A 25,065-nucleotide genomic window follows, 5' to 3' on the forward strand; every position below is an offset into this window, starting at 1 on the left:
AAATACCAAAAAAAAAAAAAAGAAAAAAACAAGTAGCCTGGCATGGTGGTGCACACCTATAATACAGCTACTCAGGAGACTGAGGCAGGAGAATCGCTTGAACCCTGGAGGCAGAGGTTGCAGTGAGCTGAGATCACACCAAAGCACTCCAGCCTGGATGACAGAGTGAGACTCCATCTCAAAAAAAAAAAAAAAAAAAAAAAAAAAAAAAAAAAAAAGAGAAAGAAAGAGATTTTGTGAATGTGTAACTGCAATATGCCTGTTTTAGAATCCACCAGTTACAATAAAAAGATTTAAGAATTTTTATGGCTGTCATGGTGCATTGTGTACGATAGACATTTTGCATTCACAGTTTGATGTTTGAAATTTTGATTGAAACTCCACAGCTGTATGACATAAAAAGCAGACATTTAAACCACTGACCTATGAGGTGATACGAAATGAGTCACTTAACTAGTGAGTCAGGCCAAACACTTAGGATAGATACCTCCTTTCAACTTTTCTTTTTATACATTTTGCAGTAGCTCTGAAAACATTACATTTTATTCAATTCGTATGAAGTAGATTATATGCTATATTGAAGTTGGCAAATTTAGGGATTTGTGGAGGTTTTACAATGGATGATTATGAAATACAAAGGGTCTATATATACTCTGTAAGGAAAAGAGCAGTATTGCTTGCTGAAGGCTTTGCCACAGATATTTTTTACATAAAAATAAAGTCTCTAGTCATATGTAATATATTTTTGATGCATAAAATGTTATTTTCTCTGTAAACATCACAATAATAGTTTATATCTCCTCTTTTGTGTATAATTAAGAGCAGATGAAAGAGTGCATTTATAGTGTACAGATCACAAATATGCTAGGCAGGAGCACTTTTTTTTGTTTTATTTTGAACTAATAGAAATACAGAAATAAAATATTTTAAATCAGAATTGATAGGACCTAGCAAGTAAAAATGTTAAATTTCCTATCAATGTTGACAAACATGAGGTACTCATAGATGATGTTTAACTCTCTCTAACATGAGAGTGTTAGAAAACTAGTTAATTATTATATATATTTAATTAGCAAATAAGAAAAATCACTGAATAATATCAAATTGACGAACATCCTTTACTAGGTTGGCAGATAATGATAATAATAATGTGAATATTTTGTCATAGATCTTTAAGCACATGCAGCTAACTCAGAAAGTTTCACGGTAACTTGAAAGTACCTTTGGATCTTAGAAATTTGGTGCTTATATACATAAACCAGAAATGTTTTAGTTTAATAATGTCTGCCCAACTGGCAGAATACTTTTCCCCTACTTTTAGATTAACAATGAGCATTTTATGTAAATTTACATTTCACTACCATTTACCTTGTCATGAGAACCTTTATGACTAGTTTGATACTTTGGATATTTAAAGTAGGGTTTTTTTGTTTTGGATTTTGTTTTTAATGCTGTAGGTTTATCGTAGGATGCAATTTCCACTTGTCATATATGTTTAGGAAATACAGCTCTATTAAGGAAATGGCAAAGCTAAGAAGAACCAATGAGTGTAACTCACCCTAGGGTGGATTTTTTACATTTACAATATAAAATCAAGTCACTGGCACAGTTGTTTTTCCCTGTACACTTATATATAAAGTCTAGTCATAATCGTTTACTTCTAAAACTGATAAAAACAAAGAATGTTGGCTCAAAAAAAAACCTTTAAATAATAACCAGCATTTGTAGGGGAAAATCAAATCCACATCAAACTCCGTGAAAGACAAAAGGAACTTGCAGTGGTCTGTAACCGTTCGCAAATATTTTGGTAGTTACAATCATCCTCTTGCTTTTTCTTCTGTGGCACCTCTTTTTCTAACGGGACTGGAGCCGTTATCTTGCTAGCAGGTTACACCAGTGGTCTGGTTTTAGAAGCAAATTTGTAATTCGTTTAGTTTTGCCTGGCTTTTATGAATGAGCTCTGTAGGAAAATAGATTCTTTGTGGCATGCACATTTGACAAGTCATTTCTCACTTCTGAGATCGCTAGGTAGAATAGAGAGTGATTTGAGGAGTCAAGATGAATCACAGAGGAAGATTTTTTTCCACTCACCTTATCATCATACTGTGCATTTCTGCATCTATTTAAAAATTAACTTGTGACCCCTAGTAATAGTCCATTCTCAGTCACGCACATAGCTTGCCTTTAAGACTGTTGTTACAGCTTTTCACCACAGAAGTGATTTTGACTTGTTAAGAGTGGACAGGTTAAGAAACTCCCAGGAATATCAGGTTAGTTTCAACCTTTCAATACAGCCCAAATGGAGTAAATGTGTTTGGGACAATATTTGCGACCATGCCTGCCTTGAGTACATTTCTTTTAAAATTAATTGTAAAGTATCAGACAACACATTACCTAGGATTTAATGGAGAGCTTTTCTGGGGTAAGTTTAAAGAAGTTGTTTGAGAAATGCTGGAGAGATCACTATACTTTTAGATTTGTCATTTACATCCTCACAGTAACTTTGAACTACTTATGCAAATGACAACAAATAATGTTAATCTGTAGTGATTTCCTTGTGTGTTACGCTGAATTGTAAAAATTTTATTTCGTTTACCTAACTTTGGATATAACTGGCAAGGCATGATTGTGTTAGGACGAAAGAGTAATTTTCTGGAAATTCTTGGCAATGCGTTGATTTGTTCTTTAATGACATTAAATTATCACAAACTAGCCTTTAGGCTAGTTTAATTCAGATAATAAAAATAATGAAAAGTTATAAATATGAGTCTGTGTTTCTATGTATATCTGTATGTATATGTAGAACATCTAAATATGTATAGAAATAGAAATTGTTCAAATAAAAAATGGAGAAATATTATGGTTTTTTGTTTTTTTTTTTGAGATGGAATCTCGCACTGTCACCCCAGCTGGAGTGCAATGGCACAATCTTGGCTCACTGCAACCTCCGCCTCCTGGGTTCAAGTGATTCTTCTGCCTCAGCCTCCTGAGTAGCTGGGGTTACAGTCGCCTGCCACCATGTCCGGTAATTTTTTGTATTTTTAGTAGAGACAGGGTTTCACTATATTGGCCAGGCTGGTCTCGAACTCCTGACCTCATGATCCACCTGCCTCGGCCTCCCAAAGTGCTAGGATTACAGGCGTGAGCCACTGCACCCGGCCTATGGTTTTAAAAATATACAAAATGTCAGACAACTAAATAATTTGTAATATATTTTTAATGCTATTATAATATAATGTAATACTGTAATATAATGTAATACTGTAACATAATGTAAATGTAAATTACATTTCATACCAGCAGAATCCATATATAACAAAATAATGTACAAACTTAAGCTTTGAACTTTTTTCTATTAGAGTTATACTACCTAAAAAATTATAGCTATTTTTTTCTTTCACAACTGGTACATTATGAATATAAAATACACTAAGATTTTATTAAAGCCTACAATTATTATATCTATTTAAAGTATTAAAAAACCAATAATACATATTTTTTGATGTTATTTTAAATATTCTCAGCAAAATTAAAGTGAAGAAGTAGAAATAAAACAAAATCTCAGTATTTTAAAAATGAGAATGATTAAGAATTATTTGATGTTAGTTTGAAAATTTGTAAGGAGTAGTCAATAATAACTTAATAATCAATTATTAATAACAATAATTAATAATCAATAATTAATAAGTTTGCCAATTTATAAAACCAAAAACTCTATTTTCAGCTTTTAATTAGGCTACAAGGAGATGTTCAATATTTCATGTTTCTCTTAATATGAAAGATACATGAGATGAAATTAAATTGGCTAGTCTTTGAAAGGATTCTAAGTTTTTTCTGATTTTCAAATCTAATATTTAGAAGTAAAATCACTTTATACAGTAACTTTTTACAGTATCCTTGATAATTCTATAGACATAGATATTACCCACTACATTTAGGTATGAAAGATTAAAATGACCTTATTAGTATCATAACATTAAGGGTGAAGCTAAAATTAATAGGACAGGTTTTCTCCTTTCCCAACCAATAACTTAGCTGATTGATTCAGCTATTTTTTAAAGGCAGTATTTTTCAAAGGCAGTAACTTTCATGATTAGTAATGGTGTTTTTGCTAATTTGTTTTAAAGAAATGTGTGTCTTCTACCTTCTATATTTTGTTTTTGTTTAACTTTTGGAGATCTATTCAATTGCATTGAATTTAGTTTTGAAGTTTTCCAAGAATATTTAATTTGTTATTATTTACATGGTCTTTTTTTCTATAACCATAATAATTTACTAAAAGGTTATTAGAATTAGGATTAATATTAATATGTTGTTAGAAATTAATACAGTTCAGCAGAATACTTATGTAAGGAAATTATACTTTTATTTAATAACAGTTTAAGAAAAATTAACAAGTTTGCCAATTTATAAAACCAAAAACTCTATTTTCAGCTTTTAATTAGGCTACAGGGAGATGTCCAATATTTGAGGTTTCTCTTAATATGAAAGATACATGAGATGAAATTAAATTGGCTAGTCTTTGAAAGGATTCTAAATTTTTTCTGATTTTCAAATCTAATATTTAGAAGTAAAATGGTAATTCATTCAAGTCAACAGTGGAGGTAAAAACATAACCCACTTTCCCTTGAATCAAAAGATGTTTACAGTAGCATGCTTGCTGCTGCAGAGTCTTTTGTGGTTGCCACTCTAATTACATGTTTTTCACATCAAAGTCTTCAAAAGTAATACAGGTACAAATTGACTCAATAACTATTTATTGGGTAAAGGAATTCAAGAAGGTTTCTGTGTATGGAAAGAATGTATGTAAAATACAAGTGATATCTTTGTTAGAGATGTTCTACTTCGGCTGAATACAGAGCAGCCTGTCTCCCTATATTACTGGATCTTATCTTGAAATTATAGGCACCAAGCAAATGATGCTATAGGGAATGTGTAGCACTAACATTTTAATTAAAATACAAAATGATAATCTGCATTGGGGTAGAGTTAAGGATTTGATGAGTTCCAATTATATTAGTAATAACATTTTCATTTGATAACCAGATAACTGGGTAATTAAAAACACGTAATTAAAGCAAAGTCAAATCCTAATTTATAAAGGCAATGAAAACGAAAGAGCATAGTAAAACTCCATTAAAAAGTAGTCGCTGCACCATTATGAATGAGATACATTTTTATCAATATCTTATAAAGCAAATAGAGGTTGAATCCTGTCATATGTTTATGTGTTAAAATACTAGAAGACCATATGATAAAGTCCCAAATCATAAACACAATACAAAATCCCCATGAGTTGTTTTTGCCAATCCAAAGCCATTGTGAATAGACATAGGATGAAGCACAATGTTGGAAGATGACGAAGAATCACTGTACAAAGCTTCAAAGATTGAGGTCAGAATCTAGCTTAGTAACTCAGAAACAATTAATTGCAGAGTGCAGGCATATTATATTTTTGTTACCTGCATTGTTACTGCATTTCTCCTCTGAAATAGGCAGATTCTAAATGATTCTGAAAGTAGGCAGAATCATTTAAATGTAGTCCAATTTGGAGCCCAGTATGAAGGGTGGTGGGGATGAAGGTACCGTGGTTTTTGAGAGAGGAAAGGCCCAAATGTGCATTAACAATCATGAAGAAAGGGACTGGTTCAAGCAGGAGCCTTTATCCAAGAGTTCAAGGACAGATGGGAATTGAATTTTCTCTGGTAGACTTGATTGGCAAGGGTGAAGAAGGCTGCTCAGCTGAGAAAACAGCACATGGCCTAATTATATCCACAACACAGGGATTTTTCAGTCCTCTCCTTAAAAACGAACTCTTCCTTGCATCTATGAAGCAACGTGAATCCTATCATTAACACTTCTTTCTTTGTTGCTGACAAAAATTAACTCCTAAACCCACCAACAGAGCTTGAAATGTCACAGTTCCCTTTAGAGGGACACAGACCTCTTCCTCCTCCTGGTAAAATCTTCTGCATGAATGAAGGTGGAGAGAGCCTTAGTGAGGTGACTATCTGATGTCTCGGTGCTACTCCCAAAGTCATAGTTTTTCAGGCAAGGGCACAAGCAGTGGACAATAGCCCGGCAGATGTAGCTGTCGAAGATATAGTAAATGAAAGGGTTGACACAGCTGTTGGCAAATGCCAAGGGTCCACTCACCTCCATACCAAGCTGAAGAATGGCTGAGGGAAAATAGCGCTCTTGCTGCAACCCAGAGACAATGGCCAGGAGCTTGAAAGTATTGAAGGGCAGCCAGGAGACAAGAAAGGCTGCCACGACGATAAAGATGATCTTTATAGATTTCTTCAGCTTTTTGTTGTGCTTTCCTGACTGCTGGTAATGGGCACACAGCTTCCTTGCAATGCAACAGTAGCAGGTCACAATGCTCAACAAAGGGACAAAAAAGGTGAAAATTAAGGCCACCAGGGACCATATGAGTTTAAGTGGAGTTGCCTTTTTCTCTGCACAGTATGGCTTATCATCAATCAGTGTGAGCTCCCTGGATAGAAGAGTAGGCAACCCCAGCAGGCAGGAGATAAACCAGATGCTGGCACAGACTACATATGCACAGTCTGTCCTTCTGAATTTCCTGGATACGACTGGGCACACAATGGCCAGGTAGCGGTCAACACTCATGCAAGTGAGCAGGAAGACACTGCAGTGCATATTGACGGAGATCATGTAGGAGCTCCCTTTGCACAGGAAGGAGCCCGTCCTCCACAGTCCTAAAGATGCTTCTTTATCCACCCAGAGGGGCAACGTGACAAGGAAAATGAAGTCAGAGGCAGCCAGATTGATGATAAAGATGTCGATCAGTCTTCGGCTGCCGGGTTTGAAATGCAACGCTCCCATGAGAACGAGGTTCCCCAGCACTCCAGTCAGGAACACAGCTGTGTAAAAGACTGGAAGGAAGACAGAGGTGTAAGGAACATGGGAGTGGGTCTCCCTGATGTCCGGGTTTGGGCTCGTAGCATAGTAATAATCCAAATAAACTGAAGTTTCTTCTGGGTCCATCACCAAAGAGCAGGTGCCAAATCTGGTGAGTTTCCTCACCTATGATGTTTTTGTGTAAATTTTAGAAACCTCAAGGGAGCTTCTTTTATACAGTACCTGCCTCTTTCTCTATTTTTTCCCCTCCCTTTAAAGATCTTGGACAAACATGAAAGCCGAGATTAAAAAATGCAGTTTCTGCCAATCCTCAGAAAGGGCCCACAAGGAGCACCACTCTGATTGGTGTTGGTTGGTTGTGGTTGTGGTTTTTTTTTATTTGCATTTGCTCGTGAAACTGAGATGCTTTTTGAGTTCTTTTTTCAAGATATTCAATTTATTTCTTTAAGGCCAGTAATTAAGAAGTGAATTAACTTGATTTTTTCACTTCCTTTAAAGACCTCCTTTGCTTTTGACACTGAAATTTATTTTGATCTAGCCTTCTGTTTCACATAGAAGATACTGTTCTACTTTTAGAATTGTAAGGCAATGATGATGTATTCTTTTTATTTACTTTGTTGGTGAAATAGGAAGAAAACTAGTCTTTCATTTGTGTAAAGAGTGAATGAAAATTTTCCCAAATCATACCAGTCTACAACTAGGTCAAACAACATGGTTCCAATTAGGGCATGAGAATCTCCCCATCTATTTAGCTCTTTCATTTCACATGTAATCAATTCTATTTCATAAGTTTTAAAAAATCCCCCAAAGACTGGGACCACATTTTGTGCTCTTATTATTATTATTTAAAATTTTCCACTACAACTAGCATAGCATCTTGCACATAGTTGGTGCTTTGGAGATGGTAGTTTATTAGGTTTGATTGAGAACATTCTTTTTGTTATCCAGCATAACTAGCAGAAATGAATTCACTGGGGTCTAACTTCAGGTATTGTTGTTATTTATGTAACTTACAAACACAGGTTTAAAAATCTCAAATTGCTATTTTTACCCTCCTATCTGCTATTGTAATTCAACCAGTGAAGTTCCCTTTTGTTAAGAGTTAACATCATTGATTTGGAGATTTTCTTCCTATTAACCCTCAAATATGCTTCATCAGACTCTGGATCCCCTCTGATCTTCTCTTCATTACACCACACCTTTGTAGCAGTGATTTTTTTTAGCTTCTGAGCCATGGCCTTCTGGTACCTCCACACATGAGTGAACATTACTTTTGGAATTGCTGATTACTGATCTGGCAACAGATAGACCTATAAGTGACATCATAATGGAGGTGCCAGCATGGACACTATAAAAGGAAAGATTTTTTGGTACATTTAAAACACTTGGGGAAAAGGCTAAAACAGAAAGAATTCTATCACATTTTCCTCTCATATGTTTCCTTTTATATTATGATGACCATAGTAAAATATAACACATTTTGAAATGGACCCCATTTATTTCAGCTCTTTACTGGCCAAAGTGACTCAAGGCTCTCTTGCACTCTCCTCTTCTCCTATCTGATTTAATCTTCAGAATTCTAGTTTCAGGTTGGTACTGCTATTCATAGAAAAATGTATGTTTGTAGATGAAAATATAGTCATTAAACATTTGAAGTCCTTTCTTAAGTTGTTTTTTCATTTGTTTGTTTAATTTTTGAGGCAGGGTCTCACTAGGGTGTCACTTTGTCACCCAGGCTGGAGTTCAGTGTTTTGAACACAGCTCACTGCCAGGCCCATGCAATCCTCCCACCTCAACCTCCTGAGTAGCTAAGACTACAGGCATGCACCACCATGCCGGACTAATTTTTGCATTTTTTGTAGAGATGGGTTTTCACCATGTTGCCCATGCTGGTCGGGAACTCCTGAGCTCGAGCGATCTCCCCATCTTGGCTTCCCAAAATGCTGGGATTACAGGCATGGGTCACCAAGCCTGGCCCTGCTGAATTGTTATTTCTTCAGTAATTAGTATATTAAAAAGAATCATCCCGCTGGTTGTTCTTCCTCCTTCCCTCTTCCTCCTGATACGGTGCAGTGTCACCTGCGTCTTAGGCAAGTAAGCTGAGGTCAGGGAAGGTTGAAGGCTCCTCTGACCTGGGACGGTCCCAGAAGTCACTCTGGAGTTGATTTGTGGGCCTGAGCCTCCCTTCTCCTGTGTCCCTGGCTGCTGTGCGCAATTCATTTAATTTCATGGAGGGCATATTCTTTACTAAATATAGACTACAGATCAGAGAAACTAATTAACCACTTTGACATTTCTGGGACAGAAATCTTTCCCACTGGGTAAGCTTTAATTATTTAATAGAATCATTCATTTTGTCAAAAATTGGAGTAGGACAATATTTACTCAAAAAAGATTAATAGGGTAATGTAGAATATTTAAACACATCATCTTTATCTGTGTGCCTGTGTGTTAAAGTACTAATCATGTATATTCTTTAGGTGTACTGAAATTTTAATATTAGAACGTTGTACCCTAGAACCATAAGTTCTTTTGGCATTTGAGAAAATAAGGTTGATTCTGGGTCTAAGGTTTTTCTACTTCTTTTTTTTTAATCCTTTGACATGTCTCAAGAATTCTACCTAAAGATATTATAAAATGGAAAAAGAGTTCATGCTCATACTGTAGAGGAAAATATTTGGCTGCACATTCATTCTGTATCCCTTACATTTTTTTTTCAAATTTCAAAAGTTGCTGGACTGCCGATGTAAACTATCTCAAATCCGATTTCCTCAGCAAACTATTGAAGCAGTTGTAGATAAAATCGTTTGCTTTATCATATATGGCCACTTTGAAGTATGGTATTTAATGGTAGAATGCTACAGTGTGAGAATACCCACCGTCGATCAACAGTATCTTGGTACCCAAATCAGAAAACAAATTAAATGTTTTAAGCCAAAAACAGGCACATAGCATAGTGCCAGTCTTTTAGCACCTCAGAGTGCAATGCTAGTACAAGACAGAATCCACAATAAAGCTGGTTAAAGTGGGGTTGTAAATAAGCTGGTACAACGGTCAGTTTTAGGACTTTGAGTGTTCTTTCAAATAAACATGAAGATACTAACAATAAAATAGACACCTACACATAGATCAAAACTCAAAAGCAACACTGGGTTCCATAAATATATGAAAAGTCAGTGTGAACAGAGTGATGGCAAAAACAAAAAAAATAGAATAAGATGTAAGTATTGGTAACTGAATTAGAGCATATATGCCATTTCTCAGAAAATAACGCTCAACTTTCCTCCCTGACTCCTGGCAGAAATAACTGCTTCTTCCTTTGTATTTCCTAAGAACTTTAAAAATACTGGTTACAAAGTACTTGTCTCATTTCACACTGTTAATTATCTTTGTATCTGACCCCGCAGCTGATAATGAGCAACCTGAAGGAAGAATCCATTAGTTATCTCTGGACTGGCCTCCAGCATACAGAAGTTACCCAACTAAAGTTCTTTTTGGACTCTTAAAAAAGCCATTGTTTTGAATTTGTGAATGTCAGATAGTATTACCCAGATTAGAGTCATCAGGGACACCTGCTAAGCTGTAGATTGCCAAACCCTATTCTAGATGTCTTCAGTCAGAATTACTGGGGAAGAAGTCTAGGACTTTGTATTTAAAAAGCATTCAAGGTGATTCTCATACACACTAAAGTTTAGAATCACTGTTCTAATTCACGTAAGTTAACCAACATTATATATTATGTTTTGTTATTATTTTGACTAACTTTTTAAAAAGACTTAAAAGTTACCTCAAAATTTGAAATTTGTGGAAGTCTTTCAGTCTGAATATCACAAAATTTGAGGAATTAATTTAGATTTCTAGGCCCTACTTATTCCATGTTCCAATTCCTGAGTTATGCTCAGAACTGGTTCAGGTGTTGAAGATGAAGACAAAGAAAGGTTTTCTCTACTGAAACGTCTGCTCAAGTGGATCCATTATTATTTGCTGCGGCTTGCAGCCTCTGCTTCACCAGCAGGCTGAAGATTTAATAATAGAGCCACCCCAATTAGGCTTATTGAACTTAGGATTCTATTACTTCGGCCTCTTCCCTATCAACCACCGTATCAGGTGGAGACTCATCAGATTACATGCGTATAGCACAGAAGAAAGAAATCCCTGGATACAAAGCCTTTGACTCACACATGCTCTGCTGATATGTCCCAGAATAAATGGCAAAGAACGTGAAGCAACTAATTATTTCTCATTAATCGTATCAAACAGTGTCATTATATATTCACTTGTTAGGTACATTATCTTGTTCATTTCTTACAAGTACCATCAAGTGCAAAGTCAAATGGTTAAGTTTAAGAAAACTGATAATACTGTTTATACTCTAGGAGTTTATTTTTATTTTTAAATTCTCAGTTACTTGGAGAATTTAGTGCTATATAATTTAATATCACATCATGCCAAATTAAGGGGCATGTATTCACTATTAGGAGGGTACCCACTTAATTTACTGGGTTATTTCCCTTGGTAACTAACACTTATATAGATAGAAATGATGTTACTATTCTAGGAATATATACTTTAGGTTTCTTCATAATAGTAGATTTAATCTGAATTTAGGTTGTGCATAACAAAAATTGTGTTTATTTATGTTGGTGTCCTTGGCATCCACCAGAGTGTCTGGCAAGCAATAGATGGTCAATAAATGATTGTAGATCTGGGATGAATCATGCTTGAATTCTGAGTTATTTCCGAAGAGTAGGGACTTTTCACAAACTTCTTAGACAACTTCCATTTTCTATTTGATCCTGGGATTGTCACATCATAAACTAATATGAAGAGATGTTTCTAAGTTAATGCAGCATATTTTTTTTGTCAACTTATGCTAATGTTTTCACTTAGCACATCTTGTTGAATCAGAAGCAACTTGCAAACCAATAAATGTGAAAAATATCACTACCATGGACTCATAATAAGTATGATGGATAGTGATGAGAAGAGGACTCTCTCAATGAAGACTCAAGTTTATTAATAATTAAATTAATTTATTACATTAGTTTCTTATCTGCAATAAAGATTTTTTTGAAAAGATATATTTGGGAGGTCCACAATTCATACTCATAACTCTATACTAATAAATGTCAATTAGAAGAAATCACAAAAGTTTCCTTCCATAATTTTACCTTCATAATTACTGTTAATGTTTGAAATAGCAAGGGCTTTTTATTGGTATCTTTTCTAATCAGAATGCACATAGTCTTCCTCCTTTTCCTTGGCAAACTACAATTGCCACTATCTCTGCTTCTAGTACATTGCCTAGGCTTGAGGGATAGGGTATATAAATTCTGCAATGAAACTCTAATGCTGTGGATCTATGAAACACTATATTTTGTAGTTGCATTATTCTTCTTCCAGTAGAATTATAAACTGTAAAATTTTAGAGTGTAAAATTGTAAAGTGATATTAATGATCATTAGTACGACTGTTTTACTAATGAGGACCCTGGGGTCCATAAAGGGGTCATTAACCAAAGATCCATTGATAATTTTTAAATAAAGGATAATTTAAACTTAAACTCCTCATTTACATATGGCTCATTCACTGTCTTTCAGGAGCATGGACATCTAAAATTTATAATTTTTTTTTTACTATATGTGGCACTTTACTGGAACTGCTAAAAAAAAAAAGGAGACATTTTAGATGCATTTTTCTATTTGCCTTGATCTTGATTCTGTTATTGTTCTACAGTGAATGGGTGCAAGGAAATTCAAAGATAGGTACATTTTTAAAAATGGTTTTTGATTGGAACCCAGAATTGTACATATTCCCATTTTCTTCCTTTCTGAAGTTCATAAGGAAAACAACCAGGAAAAAAATTACATGAAAAAACATAATGTAAATATATCTTATAATGTAGATACAACTTTTAATTCCTAAAAATGTGCAATTAAAAATAAAATAATATGAAATGTATCGGGGAATTTGGTATTGATGGAAATTCTAGTGTGAAGGGTTGTTTCATAAGTACATAGTAAAAACAAGTTACAACATCTGAGTATCTAGATTTTCAGTTATCGGTTTTATTTTAAATGCGCTATAACTATAATGCCTTCCTGTGGAAACTAGAACCATCTTTAACAAGTTAAGCTAGATGCCTCATTTAACTTTGCTTTTAAACCTAAATTCCATAATCTCCACATGGTTGCACAAAATCATCTTTCATATTTGTGAAAATATGAGGCTAGCTACCGTTTCTCAAACAGCAGAGTAAGAAGCAGAAGTAGAAATTTAGCTCCATTAATTAATTAAGGATTTATTTTACCTACTCATACAACAAACAAGCATAAATAGAAATTAGGAAACACCAAAGATGCAGCGATAAACCAGAAATACGGTTGTGTGGTTGGTGAAACTGGGTGTGAAGAGGCCGTTCAGGTCCTCTCTCAGGGTGATCGAAACCACAAACACGTAGACACCTCCAGGTTTACACTAGGTTGGTCAGTGAAATGCATCCTGAGTGTTTTCTAGGCATTCTGAAGACTTGAAGGGTGCAAGTATCATCCTCCTTTGCAGGTCTTCCCAGAAACATCCACCTCCTGAGTCATGACGACTTGTGTATGATACGAACCCAGGCCTGGGAATCTACTGAACAGGGCTAAACAAGGATGCCCAAAATACTAGCCCTGGCAAATCTTTCCTAGTCATTTGGTGGTCAGTCCAGAGCTTCTCAAATCTGCTGAAGCGAGCAGAAACACCTATCTCTATAAATGGCTTATCTCCATTTAGGGGTAGCCTCTAGGGTTAATCTAGGAGCTTTAAAAGCTGTTTGTCTTTTTCGTCCTTTTTTCCCGGTCGCTGCTCGATGAATGGGTGCAGGGAGCAGGTCCACGCCTGCTCCCTGCGTGCCTTTTCGCCATGCCTCCGAAAATTGAGGAAATCAAGGACTTTCTGCTCACAGCCCGACAAAGGATGCCAAATCAGTCAAGATCAAGAAAAATAAGGACAATGTGAAGTTTAAAGTTCGATGCGGCAGATATCTTTATACCCTGGTCACCAGTGACAAAGAGAAGGCAGAGAAAGTGAAGCAGTCCCCGTCTCCTACTTTGGCACTGAAGGAGCTGAAATGAACCAGCCACACTGACTGGAACTGTGTTAGAATACAAAAACAAAAACAAAACAAAACAAACAAAACAAAACAAAACAAAAAGCTGTTTTCACTAAGCTTACTCAAATATTGTAGATGTTCAACGAATATTTGCAAACACTAATAATTTAATGATTCTTTCCTAAGCCTCAGGTCCTGTGCTGGGCATTGTATATGTATTTTCTCAATCTTCTCAATGATCATGTGGGATAGATGCTACTGTCAACATCCATATTTTCGAGAAAAGACAACCTAGACTTAAAGAAGGTTAATTCTCCAAAGTCACAAAACGAGTATATTCAAGTGTGCTACCATGGCAGTCAGTTACTCTAATATCCAAGTTTGCTACCAAGTCAGTTACTCTCTCTAGTTCCTTTATCTGTAGACTGAAGTTGTTTCTTCTTTACTCTCCTTTAAACTTCTCTTTTGCCTGGTTTACTGACCACAAGATCTCAGTGGAGAGGTAAATCCGAAAGTAGGGGATTTCTCTTTTTTTTTTTTTGTTGAGACGGAGTCTTGCTCTGTCGCCCAGGCTGGAGTGCAGTGGCGCGATGTTGGCTCACTGCAAGCTTCGCCTCCCAGGTTCAAGCGATTCTCCTGCCTCAGCCTCCCAAATAGCTGGGACTGCAGGCGCCCACCACCATGCCCGGCTAATTTTTTTGTACTTTTAGTAGATACGGGTTTTCACCGTGTTAGCCAGGATGGTCTCCATCTCCTGACCTCGTGATCTGCCAGCCTCGGCCTCCCAAAGGGCTGAGATTACAGGCGTGAGCCACCACGCCCGGCGGAAAGTAGGGGATTTCTAATGAAGGCTAACGGATGAAGACATTTCCTGGAGTATAAAGGCATTTATGCGTCTTACTACACACTGACAATTTGCCTGTGCCCCTCCGCCACTGACAAATTTTTTTTGACTGTATGCTGTATGTAAAAATCCAGAGTCATGTTAGAATATATTTGGCTACTAGCTTATTATGTACTGCATATGAATATCGGTTCACTCAGGTGAAAGAAATGTAACTACAGATAGAGAAACATACCATGCCTTTAATCTGTCAAAGTGGTAGAAATTTAGTATCAACTTGAAGCTCCCATCTTTCTCCTGTGCTAAATTACAAGGCATTAGGGGACGGAGTGGAGGTTTGAGAGCCCCTCTGGTCCTCGAGTCAGTTTTCTCTGTAGGTTACCGTTGAGAAATCCACCATTTGCTGGTCCCAGGCCACGTTAATAGTTCCACTCATGTTATCGTTAAGATGTACCTGCTTCCTGTCCGTGAATTTCTGTGTTAAACCTGAGGGCTCAGAAACATTGTGTCCTGTGTGCCACACATCATCTGCAATCTCCAATGCTGTCCTTGACCTTATCTACTTGAGTGATGTTCCCCAAATTTCAGTCTTTTTCCTACTATACCCACAATTTTTTATTCATTTTTTGACATATCTGGTATGCTCAGTATTATTAATATTTTTAAAATTAAATGAAAAAAATTTAAAAGGAACAACATTACTGCAATAGAAAACTAGTATCACTTGTCATAAAAAATAGGCAGCTACAAACACACATTTTATGAAACCCAAATAATGTCATTACATTCTTGATGGATACTGTCTGCCAGGTCACATACTTCTTAGCCTAAACTTATGCAGTAAAACGAAAAGGACTCTGCTCCAATGGGAGGGATTCTGGGAGAGGGAAATAAAATGGGTCAACGTTTCACAAGTAGAATCCCATTTTTGTTCATTTATACTTAAATCTAGAGGCAGGGTGGTGTGATAGGGAAAGCACAGGCCTAAAAGTCAGACCTAAGTTATACAGGTCACGGTCATTGACTAGAGGTGACCGGAAACCGGTCCGCTTTACTTTCTGGACCATTGTTCCTTCCTCCCTAAAATGCAAGAATCCAACAGCCTAGACTTCCCTTCTGCGCACCGGCTTGCCCTGAGGAGCTGAACTACATCTCCCACAATGCGCCGCGCGCGGCGCCAGGATGCCTATCGCCGCCTCAGACAGCTTTCAGTCTGTCCCTCCTACAACTCCCACAAGGCCCCTCGGTCCCGGGCCGCGGCCCGGCCCGGAGTGGGGGCGGAGGCGGAGGCGCGGGAGTTATGGAGGGGGCGGGCTCTGCAGGGAAGTGCGTCAGAGGAGGCGCGGGGAGAGTAGGGTGCTGTGGTCTGAGCTAGAGGGTGAAGCTGGCGGAGCAGGAGGATGGGCGGTGAGTGAGCGGGACCTGCGTCGCTGGGCGGGGGTCGCGTCGCGGTTCGATGTTCCCGGCGGTTTGAAGAGGGGCCCCCTTCCCGGGCGTGGTCGGGACTGGGCGGGTTCCGAGCGGCGGGTTTGTCCCTGGGCCGAGCCCTCTAGGGCGGGGCCTGGTCGGGTACTGGGGGACTCTGGATGGGGGCCGCACACGACTGCCCCGCCCCAGCCCTGGCCTTCTCCGGCCCCGCTGTGAGGCCCGGGAGGTGACCGCTCCAGGCGTCCGGCTTCGATGAACCGCCGTTCCCAGTGCTGGGACCCTTTAAGGTCATTTGAGAGCACCAGGATGAAGGGGGGATTTTTAAAAAATCAAAATGCAAATCCAACTTTTTGAGTTATCGTTGTCATTGCCCTTACCTTTCCTGAGTCAGTTCCAATTTTCCAAACTCAGCAACCCCAGTTTGCGAGTCTGTTTTCGTGCACCTTTGTAAGGTGTTTGGTGCGGTCACGGTGTATACTTGCCGTGTAGTATTTGGCTCAGCGCGATCCGCCTTGAGTCATTTTACCGCGGCCATTTACTACTGCCGTTGAGCCCTGTCCACGCCTTGGGAGTGTTGATATTTTGAGAGTTTTCTGTCTGGCTGAGGAGGGATCATTTAGTTTTTGCGGACATATGTTGCACTTAGGGTTTAGGGAGAGAGCAAGGTTTCAGTTGAGGAGGTTCAGAAGTATAAGGAATAGGGAGAGTAGATAGGAGTGAAGCATTTGGCAGCGTAAAGAAGCGTGGCTTAGCTTTAATGGATTAGGGAGAGATTGCTATCTAGCATTATTATATGTTATTGTTCTCTTTGCTATTTTATACACCTAGAACAACCTTTCCCTCGGGGTTAACAAACATCTTCAACTCTGTTTTCCGTATGGCTCCTGACTCTTACCTTTGTTTTAGGAGGCTTCCCTCTTCAGAGGAAACTGGGAGAAGCCAATTGCCACTGCTTTTTCCTGTGTCTTTTTAACACTCAAACCCAGAACACTTAATCCTCTGCAGCTCGTGCAAAAATTCAGTCTGTGATTTAAAATGTGTGCACGGTAACACTGCTGACCATGGGCATGTCTATTGTTTGTATCTGTAATGTGTATGTCCATTTCAGTGTTGTCTGTTTTAGTATGCAGGTGATAGACTAGAGAACAAGACCTCTGTCTCCGTAGCATCCTGGGTATGTGAGCATTCAATAAGTACTTTTATGAGAATGAGTTTTGTTTTAAGCTTAATTAAAAACATGCTTGCTTTCTAAAAAAAAAATTCTTAATGGTTATATGTACGAAGGGATGGGGAATTGGGTAAAGGGTGCATTTGGAATAATTCAAAATAGTTTTTCTTATTTGTCCTTTAAGACTTTCTTCTTTCTTCAACTTTTAAACAGAGCAGTCTGAATGCCAGAATGGATAACCGTTTTGCTACAGCATTTGTAATTGCTTGTGTGCTTAGCCTCATTTCCACCATCTACATGGCAGCCTCCATTGGCACAGACTTCTGGTATGAATATCGAAGTCCAGTTCAAGAAAATTCCAGTGATTTGAATAAAAGCATCTGGGATGAATTCATTAGTGATGAGGCAGATGAAAAGACTTACAATGATGCACTTTTTCGATACAATGGCACAGTGGGATTGTGGAGACGGTGTATCACCATACCCAAAAACATGCATTGGTATAGCCCACCAGAAAGGACAGGTATTTCTCTTATTTTAACTTCTCTCTTCTTTACCTGGTTAATAATGGACAAAATGACCTAGTGATTGCCCAGTTACATGTAAGCAGGTTTATTGGTTCTCTCTCTCCTTAAAGAAATAAATCATGTGTATCTTCTCTTTCTACTGCCTTCTCTCCCCAACCTCTTTGCATTACCATGGTACTCATCAATATTGGTTGGATGAGGAACTTTTCTTATCTTGGGAAAGCCATTAAATTTTTTTTTATTTACTCACACATTAAAACACTTTTTATTAATCTAACACATCATAAAGAAATAGTTGGAAAAGTACATCGAAAGACTTTAAAAATATTTGGTAACTAGTAAAAGGACTACCATCGAAAATCAACTCAACAAATTGTCCTTTTATGGGTTAGCTGTATTATAATACATATCTATCATTTACTCCTGTATCTTAGGGGATATAATTTGACCAGCTCTACATTTAAATCTATGTAGATGAGACTGTTTTACAGCAATCTTGATACAGAGTTTGTAGGTTACGAAATTTGTATTACAGAAGTAAAAAAAAAAAAAAACTAAGTTTTTCAGGTTTATTTTGCAGGCATTCTTATTTAACGCTTAAAGTTTTTAATTTCCACTTATTAAAATGGTAGCCTTAGAACTCTTTGTAAGGAACAACGTTAATGACTACTTCTGTTGGCCACTTAGTGGGGAAGCATTGTATTCAAATCATAGCAGAAGAGGCTTGTGTTACCATATATCAAAAGGATGATAATATGTCACTGTATCTGGAAAAAAAAGGAGGTAATTTGGAAGGAAAGGAGAGAAAGTTGGTTAAAATTCATTGTAAAATGTTCAGTTTGACTTGTGAGGGTACAGGAGCACTTGATATTGGAGTGTTACCATTTAGTCATTCATTAAACAAATAATTTATTGCATGCCTCCATGTTCCAGGGCCTCTTAGCTGGGAGAACATCAGGAAAGAGAACAAAGTCCTTACTCCTGGGGAGCTAGCATTCTAATAAAGGATGACAGGCAATGAACAGAATATAACAGTATAAACAGAATAAACAATTATTTAGTATGTTAAAAAATGACACGTGCTGTGGCAAAATAGAACACAAAAGTGATTTGGAAATATGTGGGAAAAGGAATATTGGTGGCCATAGGTTATGATTTTCAATAGGATACTTAAGGTAGGTCTCATTGAGAAGACACCACTTGAGTAAAGAATGTAGTTAAAGACTAGATGAAAGATTTGGCTATATGGGTAAATGGGGAGGAAGTCATTTAGGTTGGAAAGGACATCTACTGCAAAGGCCCTATGGTAGGAGCATGCCTGAAATATTCAAGGACCAGTAAGGAAGCCACTGGGCTGGAATGGAGGGAGAGATGGGAAGTTGGGTGTATGCTGTCAAAGACCTACTTTGGGAGTGGGACTGGGGCAAATCCTGGAGGACTCTAGGCATAATGAGAACTTTGGCGTTGACTCCAAGTACAATGCTGAACCATGATCTGGTCACCGTGGCTGAGAACAGAGGCAGCAGACAAAGGTGGAAGCTAGAAGACTCTGGTTAGAAGGCTATAGAAGTAATTCAGGTTAGGTGATGGTTATGACTCACACGAGAATGGCAGCACTGAGCAGCAGCTGGATTCTGGACATAGTTTGAAGGAAGAATTCCTCGGATTTCCTGATGGAGTGTAAATGTACAAGAATTACTGTAAAGTTTCTGATCTGAAGAACTAGAAGGGTGGAGTTGGCATTCCCTGAGATGGGGATATGGTTGGTAAAGCAGGGTTGGATGAGAAGATCAACATTCCTATTTATTTCTGTCTTTGTTCCCTCCCCTTCTAGGCTTTCTACATAGCTATTCTGCCATTCATTTTACTGCTTCTACTTTATTTTTCTTCCTCGTGTCTATGTCTTCACTTGCCACTGAGAACCAGTGGCATCCATTGGACATCTATGAAACCTATGTGTCAGTCAGGGCCAGAGAAGTTGCTGACCCCTCTGGAAACGTCCTTTACTTTTTACTTCAGAGAATAATTACTGAAAGGGATTTTTGTTAAATGTTTATAATTAAAACAACAGGCAATTGTTCTTGTTCCAGAGTCATTTGATGTGGTCACAAAATGTGTGAGTTTCACACTAACTGAGCAGTTCATGGAGAAATTTGTTGATCCCGGAAACCACAATAGCGGGATTGATCTACTTAGGACCTGTGAGTACTTTGATTTCACCAGGACAGTTGGGGGAACAAAGATAATTTTATTTGTCTCTTTTTGGACTATGTTTTTGGAATAAGATGAGTTAGTAGATTGTGCCAACTTAAAATGAGATCTCTAACAGTATCCAATGAACTCTATTCTGTTGATATTTTAGAAGGTAGATACTTGCTTACCAAATTTCAAATGATTTGAAGTTGACAGGGGCAACTACTTCATTGGATGATGAGATCTAGACCTTCAAAAGATATTATTAGTGGGCCCATTTAATAAGAGGAAATTTAGTTGGGATAACTTATAAATTCCTCTACTTGAATTAAACACTTCCCACTGCTTGCGTTCAGATAGGTATATGTGAAAAAAGTTGACTGCAAGCTCTAAATGAGTCAGTGAGTTGTCAGGCCTGCCAGAAGTGTTTATCCAGTCTTAGGTGATAGTAACTAAAGGGTAGATGTCAAAAAATATGAAAGTATTTATTAGGAACAGCCTATTCCTTGATGATCAGGCGGCCCATGAAATACTGTCGTCAGATTTGAGCCTCAGTTTTCAGGGCTACAGGGACTTGCCCAGAAGAATGACCATGTTGTAAGAGAAAAGAGTGAATAAGGTGTAGGTATTCAGTTTTATAAAGAGAATATGTAGCAAGCAGTTTATTACTAGGAAAGTTTGAAGAAAGTAAGTTCAAAAAACACTTAAGAAGTTCCAGAAAGCAAAACCAGCACCAAAAGGTAAACTTTGGTGAAGATCGATATGAATACATTTCTAATAATGAATATTGTCTGAAAATGGAATGGCATGTTTTGTAAGGTCATCAAGTTTTCTTCCCATGTTGATGAGGGATTTATGATAATTAAAACTACCTTTAGATTCTCTGCTTTGTGCTTTATGTATATTCTTTCAACAGCCCTATAAGGTCATTTATAATTACCATTAATTTACCTGTTATTACTGCCTTTAGATCCTGTAAAGACCTAGATATTGTTGGTAGGTAGAGTCAGACTGATATTTGTATCAAATCCTGGCTCTACCACTTACTGTGTTATTTTTACAAGTTATTTATGACTCCTGCCTCAGTTTCCTTAATTACAAAATGGAATTAATAATAATACAGCTGTAGCTATGGGGAATTGGATTCAGGATCCCCTGCTAATTCCAAGGTTGCTAAAGTATCTTATATAAAATGGCATCGTATTAGCGTATAACCTACACAATCCTCCTGTATACTTTAAATCATCTTTAGATTGCTTATAATACCCAACACAATATCAATGCTATGTAAATAGTTGTTATACTATATATTTGTAAATTTGTATCATTATTTTTTTTCTGAATATTTTTAACCCTTGGTTAGTTGAATCTATGGATGCAAAACCTGCAGATATGGAGGGCTGACTGTACCTACTTTCTAGGGTTGTTGGGAGGATTAATACAGAAAATGTGTAGACAAACCTAGCATGGAACATAGTGAACCCTCAGTAATTGCTACCTGTTAGTGTCCTTTTACTTTTATCAGGACAAGGTTAGCATCCTTTTGAATATTGTGCTTTAGAAAAGAGGCCTCAATGTTAAAATACTTGCTCACTTTTTGAGAAAAGATCTAATTAGAATATGAAAGAAATTGCCATTGTGGGGAAAATGGTCTGAAATCATGGTAACATTTCTGTTCTTTCTTTTTAAAAATCAGATCTTTGGCGTTGCCAGTTCCTTTTACCTTTTGTGAGTTTAGGTTTGATGTGCTTTGGGGCTTTGATCGGACTTTGTGCTTGCATTTGCCGAAGCTTGTATCCCACCATTGCCACGGGCATTCTCCATCTCCTTGCAGGTAGGTTTTGTCATCATAGTTACCTTTTAGCTTCTTCCTGTCTCTTTAGGGACCAAAGAATTATAAATCTTAAATGTTCACGTATTAACTGCGCCGTCTCATTGCCTGAAAAGCCCTTTACTGTGCTTTTACCCAGCCATGTTTTGTTTTGTTTTCTGAATTTTCCCCCAAGGTCTGTGTACACTGGGCTCAGTAAGTTGTTATGTAGCTGGAATTGAACTACTCCACCAGAAACTAGAGCTCCCTGACAGTGTATCCGGTGAATTTGGATGGTCCTTCTGCCTGGCTTGTGTCTCAGCTCCCTTGCAGTTCATGGCCTCTGCGCTCTTCATCTGGGCTGCTCACACCAACCGGAAGGAGTACACCTTAATGAAGGCCTATCGCGTGGCGTGAGCAAGAAACTGCCTGCTTTACCATTGCCATTTGTATTTTTTTAAAATAATACTGACATTTTCCCCACCTCTCAATTGTTTTTAATTTGTATTTTATTTGTGGATATACCATTTTATTATGAAGATCTATTTTATTTATGCACATTCACCACTAAAGACACACTTAATACCACTAAAATGTATGTGGTTTACTTTAAGTGACGCCGTCTTTCAAATAAACTAATCTAGGCGTAGACAGAAAGAACTGGATAAAGACTTGACACAAATGTATGAAAGAAAATTGGCAGTAGGAATGTGACCCCAAACAAGTTGTGCTAATGTCTGTTAGACTTTTCAGTAAAACTAAAGTAACTGTATCTGTTCCACTAAAAACTCTGTATTAGTTTCTTGGGGAAACCTCTCATCTTTGTCAAAACTTTATGTTCACTTTGCTGTTGTAGATAGCCAGTCAGCCAGCAGTGTTAGTGCTGTTTTCAAAGATTTAAGCTCTGTAAAATTGGGAAATTATCTAAGATCGTTTTCCCTAAGCATTGACACATAGCTTCAGCCAAGGTGAGATATGGCAGCTGTTTGTATCTGCACTGTGTCTGTCTACAAAAAGTGAAAAATACGGTGTTTACTTGAAATTTTAACTTTGTAACTGCAAGAATTCCAATTCAGCTGGGCGAGGATTAATATTACTATTACTATTTTTAACTCTCCATAGGATTTTCAGTACTACCAAATTGTTTTGGATTTTTTAATTTCCTCTTCACATACCAGGGTTATGAAAAGTGTGCTTTCTTTTTAACATTATATTACAGTTACAAAGTAAAATTCCCAACTGCTATTTATTTGTTCCAGCCCAGTACCATAAAGAACATTTCACCATAATGACCCCTCCAGAGCTGGGAAACCTACCACAAGATCTAAAGTTTTGGCTGTCGATTAACCTCCAACTATGGTCTTTATTTCTTGTGGTAATATGATGTGCCTTTCCTTGCCTAAATCCCTTCCTGGTGTGTATCAACATTATTTAAATGTCTTCTAATTCAGTCATTTTTTTTTATAAGTATGTCTGTAAACATTGAACTTTTAAAAAATCTTATTTATTTATTCCACTACTGTAGCAATTGACAGATTAAAAAAAAGTAACTTCATAATTTCTTACCATAACCTCAATGTCTTTTTTAAAAAATAAAATTGAAAATGAAAAGAGACTCAAAGAATTGTATGTAGAGTCTGAATTGATTTAAATCTCAACACTTTAGGATAAAGAAGTAGAGGGAATCTCCGGTTGACTGTGGAAAGTGCATCTTGCTGTACAGGGCTGTCATGTCCTGTGTTTGGGTCTCTTGTTTTATCTTCTGGAAAATGTGGGAACATTTATTAGAAATAAGAAATTTCTTATTAGAAATAAGAAATTAGAAATAAGAAAATCTTTATCTTTTATTTTTCAGAATTTTAAACTATGTTCTCAAAAGTAGTTTTGTTATCTCTACATGTCATACTTAATGTGGCTAGTTTTCTGTGAAGTCATTTAGTGGTTGTGGATGTTTGTGTTCTATAGTAAATAACCAAGTCAGCTTCTGACTTAGAACAAAGCCAGCATTACTCAGGAGCCAATTATTGCCTGTAAAATGGCTGGTTACTCAGGTTTCTATCTAATCTTAATTCTTGAAGATTCATTACCCTTCAGTCCCTTCTGTGGAAGGTGGAAAAGGGAAAAGCTAAGTGAACAAACAAAACACCTTCGGGAATGGGATAAGAAAATTTTTGGCAGCGTGACATTTTTGTGTTGGGCAGTTATTTTAAACTATGTCCCTGCCTCTTACCTCCCCAGAGTTACCTGGGAAGCTAGCACCGTAACACCTGGTGCTGCATATGTGTTGTAGTTGGTATTTTTAGCATGTTGCAGGGTAGCTGAGGTTATCTTTCTCCTGCAAAGACTTTTTTCTTTGGAATATATAGGGCTGCATTGTTTCATTTAATGTGAAACTGATTGTAATCAGGTTGTACTGTATGAAACTGCTCATATTCAAGCATTTTTGATCAACCTAATAGATAAAATCTGGCAAAGCAGATCCTATTAAATTTAATCTTTCAAAGCAACTCTGAAGTAAAAAATTAATTTTCAGATTTTTCAGAACGAAATTTTTTTTTTTTTGAGACGGAGTTTCGGCTGTTGTTGCCCAGACTGGAGTGCAGTGGTGTGATCTCAGCTCACCACAACCTCTGCCTCCCGGGTTCAAGTGATTCTCCTGCCTCAGCCTCCCGAGTAGCTGGGATTACAGGCATACACCACCATGCCCAGCTAATTTTGTATTTTTAGTAGAGATGGGGTTTCTCCATGTTGGTCAGGCTGGCCTTGAACTCCCGACCTCAGGTGATCCGCCCACCTTGGCATCCCAAAGTGCTGGGATTACAGGCATGAGCCACCGCGCCCAGCCTCAGCATGAATTTTGTGGCAATTTAAGAATGTGTTTTAAGACCTTAATTCTAAAGCTCCTAACTAAATGATGTGGGTAAATATCCTCTATGATTTTTAGCATAAGACTCTTTTCAAAATTTATTAAGTATAGCCATAAAACACTAGAATTTGGTACAACAACAAAAAGGAATTCCAGAAGAATTTATTTGTTCAGATAACACTAAGTGTGCCTTCTGTCTGTATCGTATTACACTAGGATTTCAAATTCATAATGTAATGGGAATGTGTTAA

General features: G+C 37.3%; 2 protein-coding genes and 1 pseudogene across 8 annotated transcripts; 2 read left to right on the forward strand and 1 right to left on the reverse strand.

Annotated features, from left to right (window-relative positions):
- Nucleotides 1-4,152: 4,152 nt before the first annotated feature.
- On the reverse strand, nucleotides 4,153-7,135 carry GPR15 (G protein-coupled receptor 15). Its single transcript, XM_015446556.4, has one exon. The coding sequence runs from the start codon at nucleotides 7,009-7,011 to the stop codon at nucleotides 5,929-5,931; it is 1,083 nt and encodes a 360-aa protein (XP_015302042.2). The 5' UTR covers nucleotides 7,012-7,135; the 3' UTR covers nucleotides 4,153-5,928.
- Nucleotides 7,136-13,665: 6,530 nt separating this feature from the next.
- On the forward strand, nucleotides 13,666-14,080 carry LOC102119689 (large ribosomal subunit protein eL38 pseudogene; annotated as a pseudogene).
- Nucleotides 14,081-16,152: 2,072 nt separating this feature from the next.
- On the forward strand, nucleotides 16,153-23,569 carry CLDND1 (claudin domain containing 1). Of its 7 annotated transcripts, none has more exons than XM_015446558.4 (6): nucleotides 16,153-16,537; nucleotides 17,374-17,424; nucleotides 17,632-17,941; nucleotides 20,036-20,146; nucleotides 21,835-21,972; nucleotides 22,145-23,569. In XM_015446558.4, the coding sequence occupies exons 3-6, from the start codon at nucleotides 17,650-17,652 to the stop codon at nucleotides 22,363-22,365; spliced, it is 762 nt and encodes a 253-aa protein (XP_015302044.1). In that variant the 5' UTR covers nucleotides 16,153-16,537; nucleotides 17,374-17,424; nucleotides 17,632-17,649; the 3' UTR covers nucleotides 22,366-23,569. The 7 variants fall into 7 exon arrangements, with proteins under 7 accessions (XP_015302044.1, XP_015302045.1, XP_005548398.1 ...); XM_015446559.4 differs by having other exon boundaries at nucleotides 17,381-17,424; XM_005548341.5 differs by having other exon boundaries at nucleotides 16,153-16,229; nucleotides 17,359-17,424.
- Nucleotides 23,570-25,065: the final 1,496 nt, after the last annotated feature.

Source organism: Macaca fascicularis, chromosome 2 (assembly GCF_037993035.2).
Source record: "Macaca fascicularis isolate 582-1 chromosome 2, T2T-MFA8v1.1".
Classification (NCBI taxonomy): Eukaryota; Metazoa; Chordata; class Mammalia; order Primates; family Cercopithecidae; genus Macaca; species Macaca fascicularis.

What these genes read in the sequence shown, in the direction of transcription:
- GPR15 (XM_015446556.4), bottom strand. Translation starts at nt 7,011, where the DNA reads ATGGACCCAGAAGAAACTTCAGTTTATTTGGATTATTACTATGCTACG.
- CLDND1 (XM_005548340.5), top strand. An exon ending in CTGTCTCCGTAGCATCCTGG is followed by an intron (nt 17,425 to 17,631) that starts GTATGTGAGCAT and finishes ACTTTTAAACAG; the next exon opens with AGCAGTCTGAATGCCAGAAT. An exon ending in CATTCTCCATCTCCTTGCAG is followed by an intron (nt 21,973 to 22,144) that starts GTAGGTTTTGTC and finishes TTTTCCCCCAAG; the next exon opens with GTCTGTGTACACTGGGCTCA.